Genomic DNA, 14,575 nt, shown 5'->3' with positions numbered 1-14,575 from the left:
TGACTTAATAAGTACATGTGTGCAGGCAAGGATGCAAATGAGGAAGAGCGTCTAGCTGTTTTGAAGACCGCAGAGACGTTTATCAGTCAGATGGGTTACAACCCCTACACACAGGTAAAAAAGGGTGAAGCTGTATCTGTGGTATCAGTTTCATGTCCACTCATTGTCCCAGACACCTGATCTGACTCCTGTGTCGCCACCCAGATCCAAGTCCTGCCTGAGATGGGGGAGACGCCCCTCTTCAAACAGTTCTTCAAGAACTGGAGGAATCGGGAGGACACCGTCGGCATGGGAACAGTTTATATGTCCAATAAGATTGCAAAAATTGAGAAGGTAAGTTGACAAGTTCGGCGTCCGAGTCCAACGTCCCCAAAAGCAGCGGAAGCGTAACTTTTCTGAGCGGACAGGTGCCGTTCGACGTGACCAAGCTCCACCAGTCAGACTCCATGGCGGCCCAGTATGGAATGGTTGACAAAGGTGATGGAGAGAAACAGGTGAGCACAACTCCGGTCTCATTCTTCACAGCTTTTTGGCGTGATGGGGTTCCGTGTTTGTCTGGATCAGCTCCAGGGGAACGTGACACCAGGTCACATACATACAGGAAAGACAGGCTGATGCCCTCAGGTGGGGGAGTGAAGAGAACAAAAACAGAGAGGATCTGAGAGCATTCACGTCAAACCAGTTAAACAAGAAGTTTCTGAAGTCTTACGCAAACGCTTGTTTGTGTCTCTGCAGCTCAGTGGAGGTTTCTGCAGAACTTCCTCATGATGACATCATCTTATTGGCTGCGTTTCCATCACGCGTACACGCAAAACTTTATTGAAATTCTAGAAATATCAAAAAAGAACAACAACACTGTTTCCATTAAATCCTAATTATGCGAATAAACAAAAACCAAGTCATTCAGAAACACGGTGACGGATGTGACCAACACTTTGATTGACAGCAGATCCGTTCACATTTCTGCCATGGCGCTAGCGTTCATCATCATCTATCAAAGGAGACGTCGGCGTATTCTTCACGCCGTGGAGCGGCGAGCTCCTTACACGTGGGAGGGGCTACGGATGAAGCCGTTTTGGGGAAATGGTGGTTGGTGATTTTCCAGAGGAGCTGTGGATCCAACAATTCCACACGACACGCTCAGCTTTGGATGATCTGGTGCTGCTCATCGCCATCCGGCTGTTGGTCACATGATTTCATTGCAGTTTATATATAAATATGTCAAATTCGACACGTCTCAAAAAACTCGTCCTCCGAGCGCAAAAATGTGAGTTTTTTCAAAATGCTCATATTTCCATTTGGCACATTTATTATCGCAAATTCAAAATGTGCACTTTCATAGTGGATGGAAACACAGCGACAGACCTCATCATGTTTCAGGTTGAACACAGATGAACTTCCCGTTCTCGCCTTAGAGACTCCTGTCAGTAATGGCGTTTTCGTCGGTAGCGCTGGTTCTGATGTTCTTCTGAATTCCATCCAGCCTGTTTGTTGATCGGCCTTTTTGCAGATTTGGCGGATCGAGGGGTCCGATAAAGTTCCAGTGAACCCAGAAACCTTTGGTCAATTCTATGGAGGAGACAGCTACATTATCCAGTATCAGTACCAGCATGCTAGCAGAACCGGCCACATCATTTACATGTGGTGAGTGGCCCATCCATGATCATCTAGAGGACTACTTCCTCACAGACTGTTGGCGGTCTTTAGAAATCTTTAGAGTGGCGTTGTCCCTTCATGCAACAGTGGAGATGTCTCGTTTATAGCGAATAAGCTGTTGGTCTTTCTTCAGGCAGGGGGCGGAGTCCAGCCAGGATGAGGTTGGGGCATCTGCCCTCTTGGCTGTGCAGCTGGACGATGAACTTGGAGGTGGTGCTGTTCAGGTGAGGTCCTCTGGACACGCAGGAGTCCAAACGTCATTTTTCTGAGACTTCTTCCCACAGACCGTGTCTGTGTGCAGGTGCGTGTGGTTCAGGGGAAAGAGCCCGCCCACCTGATGACTCTGTTCAAGGGACAACCAATGGTGGTGTACAAGGGTGGGACTTCCAGAGAGGGCGGCCAGTCTGAGGTTGCAGACACTCGCCTGTTTCAGGTCCGAGCCAATCCCGCAGGAGACACCAGAGCTGTGGAGGTGAGACACCGAACTGACACTAGCTCACCACTCAGTCCATCCCACCTCCTCTGATCCAATAGGAGCCTGAACCGCCTGATCTGCACAAAGTCCTCGCCATTTAACCCTTGAATGCTCAGTCTGTGAAGGTCATGAGTGGGAGGCCCGCCCCCAGGCTGTTAGAAGCCTCAAGTCCACCAGTGTGGTACAGCTCAACCTTGATGTAGGGCAGATCAGACAAACTCTGTGGTAAACCCCACTTTTGCTCAACCAACGCTGGGATAGGCTCCAGCAACTTTGTGACCCCCGTGAACGGATAAAGCAGGTTTGGAATCAGACGGATGGATTCATGGAAGAAACCTTCATTGCTCTTAACCGTCGCTATCATTAGGGTCAGTTGTTGCGGCTCGTTGCTGCCCTGTCAGAGTGACCACATGCAGCTGAGGCCAGATTGACTCCAGGCTTTTTTCTCTACCCCCCCACCCCCCCACCCCCTCCAGGTGGGTCCATCCTCCTCCTCTCTGAACTCTAGTGACGTCTTTCTGTTGGTGTCAAACTCTGGATCCTGGACGTGGAAGGGGAAGAACAGCAGCTCAGCTGAAGCCAAGGGGGCCAAAGAACTTGCCGAGATCCTCAGTGTGACCCCCACCCCACTGGAGGAGGGGGAGGAGGAGGGTATGGCCGTTGTCTGATGAAGTCGACCGTGCAAACCTGATCAGTTTGCATGGACTAATAGACATGTTTCTTTGTGGGAACAGGTGCATTCTGGGAGGCTCTGGGGGGTCAGGGAGATTACTGCCACACGCCCCGGTTAAGCAACAAGATGGACGTTCACCCTCCTCGTCTGTTTGCCTGCTCTAACAAAACTGGAAACTTCACGGTGGGTCGGCGTGGTCACGTGACGGGACTGTCCATCACCAAACGTCCTGATTGTGTTTTCCTGCGCTCAGATAGAGGAGGTTCCAGGCGAACTCACACAGGACGACCTGGCTCCAGACGATGTGATGCTTTTGGATACCTGGGACCAGGTAAGTCTCTGCTGGCGTCATGGACAGAACGGCGCTCCGTCCTCTTTGCTACCTTCCTTCTGCCTGCAGGTGTTCCTCTGGATTGGAAACGAGGCTCTGGACGAAGAAAAGGCGGAGGCTCTGGCATCAGGTGGGATTAGCACACAAACAAAAGTCACAGCTGCCCTTCTGGGTGGAAACGGGCCGTCTGTGGGCAAAAAATGGGGGGAAAAACTCCATACGGGGCACGCGGTGGTCCGCGGGACATTTGACGATTTTAACCCCCTCCATGAACCCATGGAGCCAAAATTGTCATCCACATTTTCTTCTGTGGAGATGCTGCAGGTGACAGGTCGTAGTGAACAGTGGCGGTTTTTCCTGTGGGCAGTCGCCCAGGGCGCAATCTTGTAGGGGGGGCAGAAGCGCCCAAAAACAAAAAACATTGACAGTTTTTGTTCCATGGAGTTTTTCTGGGCTAAACCGCCCCTTTCCATGTAAAGTTAATGAACCTTGTACTAAGATGCCCCAACTACCGTGTCAACATGCTGCTAGAAGGACAATGTGGGGGGAGAAGGTGGGGGCCCCCTCCACTGTTTCAAACAGGGCACCAAACTAGCCAGAACCGCCGCTGGTAGCGAACACCTGCATACATGTGGTGAGGCGCAGGCGTGTCCTTCGGGTTTTTTATTTTAATCCCCAAACGCGCAGACTGCAGCAGGAGCCCGTTAGTCCTGTTCACGGGATACGTGCACGGGCATCTCATGGGCACATGCATACCCCGTGCTTCCGGTCAGTATGATTCAGTTTGTGCACCTTACTAGAAGGGGCGTCAGGACGCCGACGGACATATTACCACCCAGACGACAATGGTACGCTCCACTGTCAGGACCTCCTTTGAGGTGACCATACGAGCCCCATGATGTACCTGCAGCCTCCACGGACGCGGACAAACCTGCAGCACCTGAGCAGGTCAAACGTTGTGACCAGTGATGGTACATGAGACGAAGGCAACATTGAGCATACATGTGCATACATGCAGAAATCTTCTCAGTTCACAGAACCGTTCAGGCCTGTCTTGCCCTCTTAAGTCCCACTTTGGACAACTTGATTTATCTTTTTATTCCTTTAAATAATTTTTTTATTCATTACTTTAAAAAAAATTGATCTGGACTAATGAGATTACAGAGGCCAAGACCCGCCATCGCAGCAGAAAAAAAAAAGGAGCTGTGCTCACGAAAAAAGAACCACTGCAAACAAACAGAAACGCTGCTGTGAATAGAAAGACGCTGCTGCAAAGTAATGATACGCTGCGAATAAAAAAGCCACAACGGAAGGGGATTATCGTTAGCTTCGGCTCACCCAGAGTGCAGAAAGACACTAACGAGAGCAGAACAGAGTTCTGCAGCTTTGCTCCAACATGCAGCAAACCACAGTTCCATGCACCACCGCACGGTCCGACTCCAGAGCAGAGTCTACCGCAGACAAACGCCTAACAACAGCTACTGAGTCTGGGACCAGAACACATCTGACGACTAAATGCTACTATCCAGCTGTGGTTGTTTTTATCATTAATAATTATGCTGACAATAATCTAAGGCCTTGGTAACAAAAGTTATTTGGATAAATGTGAAGTTGGCTTTTTTATTCGCAGCATTTGCTCCCTTTATTTGCTGCGATGGCGAGTCTCGGCCAGTGTCCGAGAATCTACACGTCCCTTTTAAAGAATGACTACGATGTAGGGCCCCCGCATCTTTTTGTACAGTCCAAGTCTGCAGCGGTGCACTCACACGACTCTGCCATCAAAGTTGCTGATGCGTCGAGTAAAAGAGATTGTTCTGAACAAAGGACACTTTAAAGGTTTAGTGTTCACACACCGACTCTGATTTTTTCCAGCTCCGTTCTCTTTGTGCGTCTTTCGTTGGTCACAGACGGCAGTGCTGACACCAAACATTAGTGGCCGTGTTCGACACCTCAAAACGACATTTTTAGTGAAGGGTTTAGGAGTTTAAAAAAGATGAAACGATTCATGAACAAGGGAGAAACATTTTAAAAAACTTTATTTTTTTCTGCAGCCGAGCGCTACATTCAGAGCGACCCAGCCAATCGAGACCCACGGACGCCCATCGTGAAGGTCAAGCAGGGATTCGAACCACCAACCTTCACCGGCTGGTTCCTGGGCTGGAACACAGACTACTGGACCCACGACGCACTGAGCCAGTAAAGCGGTTCTGGAAGACGACGCCGTCCGTCCGTCTGTCCGTCACGGCGCCTCAGCAGCCTTCCTGTCATCACACGGAACCACGGATCTGTGTTACATCTGCGGCGTCACGTTGGCTCGTTAACGGCCCTTTCCAATAAACCAAAGAATTTTTGAAGAAAGTAAGAGTGTATTCTTTTATTTAGGCGAGTCATCTTATAAATACGGCTGCAGATAAATAACAACACAAGAATCTGGGATACAGACAAGAGCCACAGTGAGCACAGACGGTGTGTTCGGACGCGTCTTCCTACGGCTGGACGGCTGTGCCGGGACATTCAGAAACTATGCAGACACAGCCTTTAGGGGCAGAACTGAAGGATTAAGAGCAGAGGAATGTCTGTCTCAGTGGAAAACCTTACAACTATAGAAAGACCCGTGTTTGTGTGTGTACATGTGTGCGTGTGTGTTCACAAACTCTTCACAAGTTCTTACTGATTTACAATAAAATCTGGTGTGTACATTAAAACTCTGAAATAACACAAACTACCTCTAACTCTGGAGGAGCTCCTCTGATCCACTGAGACTACGTTTGAGCGCTACGGAAGCCCGGAGAGGTCACCACAGTCACTCGAAGGCTTAGAGCTAGTCTAACACGTTCCCGTTGCTGAAGACGGTCCAGCGGCTTCTGTACCTTAAAGGATGGCAGCCGGCGGCTGCAGACGCACGTGCCCGTGTCTGTTACCCTCAACTACCAAAGGCCAGAGCCTCATGCAGGAGGAGCAGCTATCAGACAGCTCTGGATATTTACAGGAGCTACCAAACAGAAGGAGAAATGGTGCCGGACGTCATGGGCTGCCTGTGGAGGAACATGCAAAACAAAAGCTGGAGGGGGGGGTCACCTTTCATCAGGAAGGGGCACTTCAGGGGCTGAGAACTGCTGAAATGATGGGGGGGAAATTACTGGTAATGATTTAGATATTTTAGAGTGGATCATTAGTTCTGGAAGTCAGTCAATCACAGCTCAGGAAGGTCGCTCAGCAGTTCCCAGAGTTACGAAACTCCCCGTTTTCTGTGATCTGCAGAGACGATGTGTTGCTAGGAGACAAGCCGTTCCTCTGGGATGTCACGGCGTATCGCTCCTTCAGCTGGGTCAGCGCTGCCATCAGGCGCGTGTTTGCTGCATCCAGGCTGGCGATCCTCTTCTCCTAGGAGGCGAAAAGGAGCAACGTAAACGCCGTGAGGACAGGTGAGAGCAGCAGGTGAGTGAGGCGGAGGGAGACACACAGTCACCTGGGCCTCTATGATTTTCTGCTTGGAGTCTACCACCGCCTGCATGTCAGAGTGATCCTTCTTCAGTTCCTCCTCCACGGCCATCAACCTGCACACACCACACGTGAGACACGTCCACAGGCGGCGGCCGGCGAGGTGCTGGGAGCGCTGTTCACCTGCTGATGATGCTGTTCATCTGCAGGTCTTTGTCGTCCTGCAGCCTCCTCAGTCTGCTCTCTGTGTCCTCCAAGCGAGCCTGAAAAGAAACGCCCGTGTGATTTCTGCAGCCATGCCTCTGGTGGTGGGTCAGCCCAGCCACAGACCTGGTACTCCTGCAGCATCCGTTGGTTCTGCTGATCCTGGACCATCAGGCGGGCCTCACACTCCTCCTGCCTCAGCGCCGCCACTCGGAGCTTCTCCTGAAGCAGCGCGATCTCCTGCTGGTACTGAGCGCGCACACAACCGCATGAGAGCCCGCAGAGCTGCGGCACGTCAACCATGGCCGGTCCTTTACCTTCTCCACCAGGGCGTCGTCATGGCGATCGTCCTCCGCCTCGCCATAGGATGAGGCCGAGTTCATGTTGAGCAGCCAGGCGGCAGTTCGGTCCAGCGCGCACGGAGAAGGAGCCTAGACACAAAAGACGCTTTTAGCGGTCCACGAATCCTGATCTAGAACCCGGACGGGTACGCCTGACCCGAACGTCCTTAAGGCCGTGTCACACCGACAACTACGTCCGTTTGGAGCATTTTCCGCACACAAACTTTGGGTCTTTGGCGGTGCATGCGTGTCATGCGTCATTCTGAAGTGTTTCCCGCGTTTGTCGTTCGATGTACCACAGAGACACACTCACAAGGGCGGAAACACTCCAGCTGACGGCAACAGTGATGCCATTCCCATGACAACCACCGCCTCAGTGGCTGACCCCGACAGCCACCGAGGCCAACAAGACAGGTCACCACCTCGGATGGGATCCGCAGGTGAGGTCCACGGGTGAGACACCGACATTTGGAACGTCGTCACACCGATAGGGCAGCATAATTCAGCGTAACTCAAGCGGATTCTGAAGTGGAGAATCAGCTGGAGTTACGCTGAACGGGTGAACAGTTGAAAGGTCAGAGACTTGACCTTTTAGGTTCTTCTGTTATCAGACACGGTTGGATTATTTTACACATACCTGACGGACGTCGAAACAGGTCAGGTATGTGTAGAAAACACAACCGGATAATATTACAGACATTTATTGAACTGGGTCAGAGAGTTATTTAGGCGCCGCCGGTGAGATGTCCAGCAACCGGAGGTCACCATGGAAACAGCTCGGCTACCTTGGCGGTGGAGCGCTGTTTCTCGGGGCTGTCTCCTTTGGAGGATGACGACATCTGCCTAAGCCGAGACTGGCCGCCGGTCGGCCAATCGGGGCTCGATGACATGATGCTGCCAGAGGCGGGGCGCGGCGGGTAGGCAGAGCCTCCGCCGCCGAGCATGCTGGGAGGTGTGCGGCCTCGGGGAGGCCCGGGTGGGGCTGAGGAGGGCGGAGGAGGCTGATCGATGCGCCTCTGAGGACCAGAAGAGCTCTGCCGAGGAGGGACGGAGCTGCCTACAGGGGGAGGAGCCACAAGAGTCACATGACCACACTCCGGCTGGGATGATGCGGAGGCGCGCTCGTACCTGTGAGTGTGTCTGTCAGAGACAGGGCTCGTCTGGAGTACTCCTCCCCGCTGCTGCTGCTGGACATGGCTGACATCCGCTCCCCTCTCTCTGGGCCCCCCAGCCCCACTGACATCTGCGTGAGGAAAGCTGGCTTGGTTGCCATGGCGTTCCTGTCTTCCATGTTTCCCTGCGACCCCACAGAACCATCCGAGGGCGTGGCGTCCGCCTGCTGCGGCTGGCGTGGCGATGTGGTGGTCATGTGGTACACAGGATTCTGAAAGGAGAGTGGGAGGAGCCCAGTCCTGCGCTGCCACTGGACATCATCGAGGACCTCGCTGGGGGAGGAGTCCTGAAGGTCCACGAGAGACAGACTGCGGCTCTCGTGGCTGAGCTCTGGCCCGTCCTTCCGGCCGCCGTTGGTCATTTCAAACCCAGCTTCGGTCTCGTTGGGTTCTGAGTATGAGGAACTTGGAGCTGGGGAGCCTCGCATGCCTGCAGGAAGTGACATCATTAACAGCGGTTAGAAGCTACAGCCTCAGGCGTGCAGAGACACTGAGTTCTATGGCTAGAGGAGACATCACGTGGTTCCTCATGGGAGGAGAGCACCGCCATCTTGGTGAGGTCAAGTCACTGCTGCAGTGCATGTGAACACATTTTTTGCAGAACACCCGTTCATTGTCCGGGTTTCAACTTATAAAATCGGAGAAATTGGTCCAAGAAAGAGAAAGGCATAACATTTCACAGGTAAGGACTATCATTTTTTCTTTTAATGCTGCAGGGGCTTCATTAATAGAACACATGTTGACATGTATGATGCTGCAGGGCTGTTATCAACATGCTGCATGATGTACGGATAATTTGCTTTCGACATAAATGTAAACTTTATTGTGTTAAACCTATATACAGTATACTAGGACTAGACTATTATAGTAATATAGATTTATACATTTCTGACTCAGTGACTGAACTTTTCTTGCAGGTTTCCAATGGATTCAAACTTCAGGAAAAAGTGGACCTTAGCAATAAAAAGAGCTAATCCAGATGGATCACTGTGGAACCAACTAGTAATACAGTCTGGATATGTTCAGAACCTTTGGTGGAAACACATTTAGAGAAGAAACCCGACACCATAGCATCTGTCACACAAACTGATCACTCACATGAGTCAGTTAATCTATTGTTTTTTGTTTGTTTTAGGGTAAATCTAATGTTGACTTTTGGACTTTTTATTGATTTATTATTATTATTATTTATTATTATTATTGGCTTATTAATGGGCTTTTCTAAATAATTCAAATTACATGTCACAGAAGCCTAACACTTCTAAATGGTTAGAAATTATTTTTAAACATTCTTTGTAATATTTTTTTATTTGTAAGGAGTTCTGCAACTACGCATTTTTCATTAATGTTTGAGCTTTTGACTGTTTCTCTTATTTAACAACAACAAATGATGTATATATATATATATATATATTTATATATTGTATATATCTGTCACTTTCGGCTTCTCCCATCAGGGGTCGCCACAGCGAAACAACCCTCCCACAAGGATGAGTCGCATGGATAACTTGGCAATGTTTTACGCCGGATGCCCTTCCTGACGCAAATAATATATCTATATATATGTATAAATATATATAAATATATATATATATTATATGAAAGCTACTTAGATCCCACCAAAGGCTATAGAAAGCATTGTCATGTGGGCGCCGATGACCTCACTAAGATGGCGTTGCGCTCCGCCACCGTCGTCCAGGCTTCCCAAGCGGGCGTGTCTTCTCTAGCGATAGAACTCATTGCGAGGCATCAAAGGTCAAAGGTGAGTGGTCACCTGATGCAGGCTGCAGGCTCGACCCCTTCGTGACGAAGAACAAATCTTTGTTCTCTGGAGTTGGAGACGGAAGTCGGGTGAAGTCTACTAAACTGCACGCACAAACACACACGTGCACACAAACACACACGTGCGCACAAACACAGGTGCATGTATTTATTACGATGAACGTCACTGTGTCTCCACTAAAAACCTTCTTCATTGTATATTTTGGGACGGTGGTTTGTGGTAAATCAGTGAAACAACAAAAAGTTGTTGTCTTCTCATGTGTTTGTAACAACTGTTGAAGTATTTTGTGGGCGTGTTGTGCGTCAATGCTTCTGTCAGATTAGGTGGAGTTAGTTACTTCATCTGGACACTGGGTGGTGTAGCCTGTGGCGTTCTGAGACAGTGGTTTCCCACAGACACTACGTACATTTTGTGCACGAATGAAAACTGGTCAGACATGAATCTATGTGGAAAAAGTGAGAAAAGTTGATGCATCATGAATAAACCAACGCAGAACATGAAGCGTGTGATTATTGTGATGTTTATCTGCAGTTCATTAGTGATTCATGCATCAATATATAACTGTAACGTGATCTGTGCACCGTATGCGTGATATAAAAGTTATACATCGGTGGTTCATGCATGAAAAGTCTGTTAGACATACGTGGAACGGTCGTGGAAAGACATAAAATTGTGTAACGATTTAGCAAAACTTTCGCCCAGCTGCGTGAGGTTTACATAATAATTGCTTATAAACTACGTAAAATATGCATAAACTGAGTAATTTTCAACCAGCCAAACATTCTGAACAGCCCAAAACAGAATTTACGTAAAGACCTGTCAGCTGAAACCCTCGACAGACATCTGAGCACATCGACGAACGCAAGAAACGCTCATGAAATATGCATATCACACACGGATCACGGAAGACCGACGTTTTATACGTGGAAAATGTGCAAAATGTACGTAGTGGCCGTGTGACTGGGCTTATGGAAGCTCAGGTGTTATTCCATGTCCCTTCCATGACCCCCACTGTCCATCCAATTTCCTACCCATGACAAGGAAAGGATTTCAGCTTCAGCCAATCAGAGGCAGACTTTTCAGCAGTCATCCTTCTCTCCCTTTAAATGTAAAGCTTTCTTTTTATAGAAAATGCTCTGGTTTATTTGTTCATTTGGTTCAAAACAAACTGAACTCCCCTTAATCAGGTGTTTTCTTAAGCTCCACCCTATTTAGCCGTGATTGGTCTGAGCTGCTCTACCTCACACAAAAACGTTTGTTTTTTAATACTTACCCTCCGTCCAGAGCCATGCCGCCCTGCAGGCCAACAGAGGGATTACAGGCTGCCAGAGGAGGAGACAGGGGCGGAGACAGAGGGGGCGGAGACAGAGGGGGAGGAGAAACCATTCGCTGTCGCTCTGGGGATGAGGAGGACACCGCCCCAGTGCTGGCCAGGCCTCCTGGGTTGGCGAGGGCCGCCGACACATCTCTCAGGATCCGAGGAAGGGGACTGAGCTTCGACAGGCACGACTGCAGACGGGCGGTAAGACAGCTGAGGTCAGAACATCTGAACATCCGTCTCCCGCTCCGTCAGATGATTCACCTGATCAAGCTCCGTCAGCAGAGTGTGAAGGCTAGACAGCTCCCTGCCCAGGTCGATGTATCCGTCAAAGCCGGCCGTGTGGTTTAACCCGTCCGGGTTGGAGATCTCCTGCAGGAACCGCTGCATGCTGCTCCACTGCCGCTCCACAAAGTCATTCATGAACAGCATGTACTCCTCTTTAGTGCCGAACCTGCAACAATAGTTAGTCCGTGTCAACCAGGAGGCTGGAACGCTTCTGTTCCGTTCTGCTTCTACAGCCATTAATGAGAGAAAAGCTCTGGATGAATGGACCTGGTGAGCAGCCGTGCAACGGACGGAGTAAAACTGGAGGTGACAGTCAGAGCCGGCAGCCGCCCTCACAGAAAACAAACACGCTCCACTGCCACACAGAAGAAAAAACAGTGCCGTACTTGCTGAAGTTGGCAAGATTCTGGATCACTTTGGCGATCAGCGTCAGCGTCCTGGCCGTGCGCTCGTCTGGATACTCCTGCATCAGGTCAAAGAGCGACGGCGACATGACGGCGGGGCACAGGAAGCGCAGGAACAACGAAGCGCTGATCAGGCGTTCGCTGATGTCCGGCCGCCCGCGGTTGCTGCACTCCTGACGCCACGACGCGAACACCTCCTTCAGCTCCCGAGGGAAGACCCTGGGGTGGAGGCAGACACGTGCTGCAGAAAGGTGTGCCAGCTTGTACAGGTATGGACTGAGCGCCACGCCACGCCCATGTTTACCTGTATGAGTCCAGGATCTTGCAGAAAGCCAGCTCGCAGCACATCCTCAGGTTAGCCTGATGCTCTGCTAGGTCAGAGGTGGAACAGCGAGCCGGGTCCACCTCACAGTTCTCGTCAGACTCGTACAGAGCTTTGATGAACTCGCCTGGTGGCGCAGACAGACCAGCAGATTCAGCCGTGCTCTGAACGTCAGACATGAATCGAACATGAAGGCACCAAGTCTTTCGTACCGAGTGCATCCTGCAGGTACTTCTGACCGATCAGTTTCAGGTATTCCTCGATGCTTTTCGTTGCCAGGGTGTTCTCTCTGAAGATCAGTTGGTCGTTGTCGCGGCAACGGTCCACCTCTGACATCATCAAGTCCGTCAGGAAGTCCTGCAGTTGGGGACAAAAGGTCAGTAAGTAAGGCGGTAAGATGGTTTCAGTAGAGCAGCGCTGTGAGTCAGGGAGCAGGTTTTGGCAGGTGGAGTGGGCGGAGCTACCTTCGCCTTGCCAGTGCTGTGCAGGATGTGTACGAGTGCGGCAGCCAGCTCCTCTTTGGCCCTCAGACTGATGGAGGCCTCCAGAGTTGAGCAGAGCAGCAGATAGTTGGAGCTGATGTACTCCGCAAACTCCTTGTACTGCTCCATCGGTAAGATGATGATACTCTGGTAGCGAGCCTTCACCCGCACGTTCGGAATTGAAGACTTTCCTGGAAAAGCCCACCACACAGGTTTGCACTCGTCCAACATCTCCTCTTAGTCGCTGGTATGGGTGCAGCCACAGTCCCACCTACCCCGGATTGTACTGGGCGTGCTCACAGAGTACCACTTCTCCACCAGCTGTCTGCCCGTCACCGTGGAGACAGGAATGTTGACCAAGCCGACGTAGCTGCTCTTGTCCTTCTTCCTCTTCCTGTCGGTGTCTTTGTACAGGTGCAGCGTGATGGAGTTGACGGAGGGGAGGCTGCAAAAGTCAAAGTGCTCACCCCAGAAGATGTTGTCCGTCTTCAGCTTGCAGGAGGTTCTGGCGTACAGGCTGTCATCAAGACAGAGCTCACAGAAGTACCTGCAGAGCACAGGACCCGCCTCATTACCGCCTCGAACGGGACAGACAGCCGGGATGGAGACATTCATGTGACACAATCGATTATTTAAGAAATTCTGTCTTTTATATGTGTAAGAGCACATATCAAATAGGTGCTTAAAGTTAAAGGGCCGTGGACAGAAGTGGACGGGCAAACCCAGGAGGCACAAAGAGCTTCACCCAGTGTGGCTCCTTCAGCAGGACCCTGAACGCTGCTGTCTAACTTTGTAGCCACAAGGGGGCCCGAGTCTCCCGGTGCCGGTCCCCAGTCCGGATAAAAAGACAGGGTTGTGTCAGGAAAGGCACTGGCCTAAAAATATCCACCAAACCTTCTTTGCAACTCAGTGAAAGCTGACGGGACGTCTCTAAAGGTTAACAACTGTCACCGAACATCTCTGTATTGAGTTACATACTCTTAATGAGGTTGTGAGTAGCTGCTGTGCCATCGCTGATCAGGCTCATCAGCCTTCTTTGTTTCTTTGATGCACAAACAAGTTTAAAAAAAGAAAAGTGTGAAGTCGATGCAAAAACATCAACGTGGCACCTGCAATGACATTTTTCAAACACGGAGCAGGACTGCTGTGGATGTTGTGCATCTATATTTAGCCCGTCTGAAAGGCAGGCGACGCAACTTCATGCACAAATGGCTGCAAACGCCACCAAAGTTAACAAAGAGAGCATCTCTTCTGCTCCTGTGAACAATTTCTAAAGGCAAGGACTGCCGACACATATTCCAGGTCCAGACTTATGCTACGTTCACACCGGCCTCTGCGACGCGCGTTCAAGCAACCGCTTCCAATAAAAGGTCTATGTAAACGAACGGATACGCACAGGTCCATTTTATGCCGTCTCTGCTCCCCCAACCCTTTGGTTCACAGGTAATGCTTCCATCCAACAAGGGCCCACGGACAGTAACTTTAGGGGCCGTTACCTTTTCTTTGCGGGCAGATCTTTGGCCTCAATCACCCACACCGTCAGCACGTTCTCAAGCCGCCGGCTGTTGTCCTTGTTGGGGTGGACGGCTCGCCGCAGGTTCTCCATCCATTTGTCTCTTTCAGCTGCTGACCGGCAGGAGAAGCACTTGGTACCCGTGGAGGTCGTCACCTGGGGTCACAGAGCA

The 14,575-nt window shown here is 50.6% G+C and overlaps 2 protein-coding genes across 6 annotated transcripts in view; one reads left to right on the top strand and one right to left on the bottom strand.

The window, feature by feature from the left end:
* Positions 1–5,493, top strand: part of LOC101158206 (gelsolin) — a 10,199-nt gene extending 4,706 nt beyond the window's left edge. For all 5 annotated transcript variants that reach the window (XM_023958865.1, XM_020706345.2, XM_011479743.3 and 2 more), the window contains 11 exons: positions 26–114; positions 205–333; positions 408–494; positions 1,511–1,644; positions 1,790–1,880; positions 1,958–2,128; positions 2,608–2,782; positions 2,866–2,987; positions 3,058–3,135; positions 3,205–3,265; positions 5,187–5,493. In XM_023958865.1, the coding sequence (XP_023814633.1) occupies positions 26–114; positions 205–333; positions 408–494; positions 1,511–1,644; positions 1,790–1,880; positions 1,958–2,128; positions 2,608–2,782; positions 2,866–2,987; positions 3,058–3,135; positions 3,205–3,265; positions 5,187–5,335 (1,286 nt within the window). In that variant the 3' untranslated portion in view covers positions 5,336–5,493. The remainder of the gene's footprint in view (positions 1–25; positions 115–204; positions 334–407; positions 495–1,510; positions 1,645–1,789; positions 1,881–1,957; positions 2,129–2,607; positions 2,783–2,865; positions 2,988–3,057; positions 3,136–3,204; positions 3,266–5,186) is intronic.
* Positions 5,482–14,575, bottom strand: part of LOC101175325 (disabled homolog 2-interacting protein-like) — a 26,382-nt gene continuing 17,288 nt past the window's right edge. The window contains exons 8-23 of the mRNA XM_023958863.1: positions 14,387–14,559; positions 13,166–13,437; positions 12,873–13,081; positions 12,621–12,765; positions 12,391–12,535; positions 12,069–12,305; positions 11,659–11,848; positions 11,350–11,585; positions 10,068–10,159; positions 8,250–8,723; positions 7,907–8,178; positions 7,098–7,211; positions 6,907–7,029; positions 6,760–6,839; positions 6,605–6,692; positions 5,482–6,519 (exon numbers count right to left, since the gene is read on the bottom strand). Coding sequence (XP_023814631.1) covers positions 6,349–6,519; positions 6,605–6,692; positions 6,760–6,839; positions 6,907–7,029; positions 7,098–7,211; positions 7,907–8,178; positions 8,250–8,723; positions 10,068–10,159; positions 11,350–11,585; positions 11,659–11,848; positions 12,069–12,305; positions 12,391–12,535; positions 12,621–12,765; positions 12,873–13,081; positions 13,166–13,437; positions 14,387–14,559 — 3,021 coding nt within the window. The 3' untranslated portion in view covers positions 5,482–6,348. The remainder of the gene's footprint in view (positions 6,520–6,604; positions 6,693–6,759; positions 6,840–6,906; positions 7,030–7,097; positions 7,212–7,906; positions 8,179–8,249; positions 8,724–10,067; positions 10,160–11,349; positions 11,586–11,658; positions 11,849–12,068; positions 12,306–12,390; positions 12,536–12,620; positions 12,766–12,872; positions 13,082–13,165; positions 13,438–14,386; positions 14,560–14,575) is intronic.

This window comes from Oryzias latipes, chromosome 9 (genome assembly GCF_002234675.1).
Source record: "Oryzias latipes chromosome 9, ASM223467v1".
Classification (NCBI taxonomy): domain Eukaryota; kingdom Metazoa; phylum Chordata; class Actinopteri; order Beloniformes; family Adrianichthyidae; genus Oryzias; species Oryzias latipes.
Note: the sequence above shows the minus strand (reverse complement) of the source record. Positions and strands in the feature narration are given on the sequence as shown.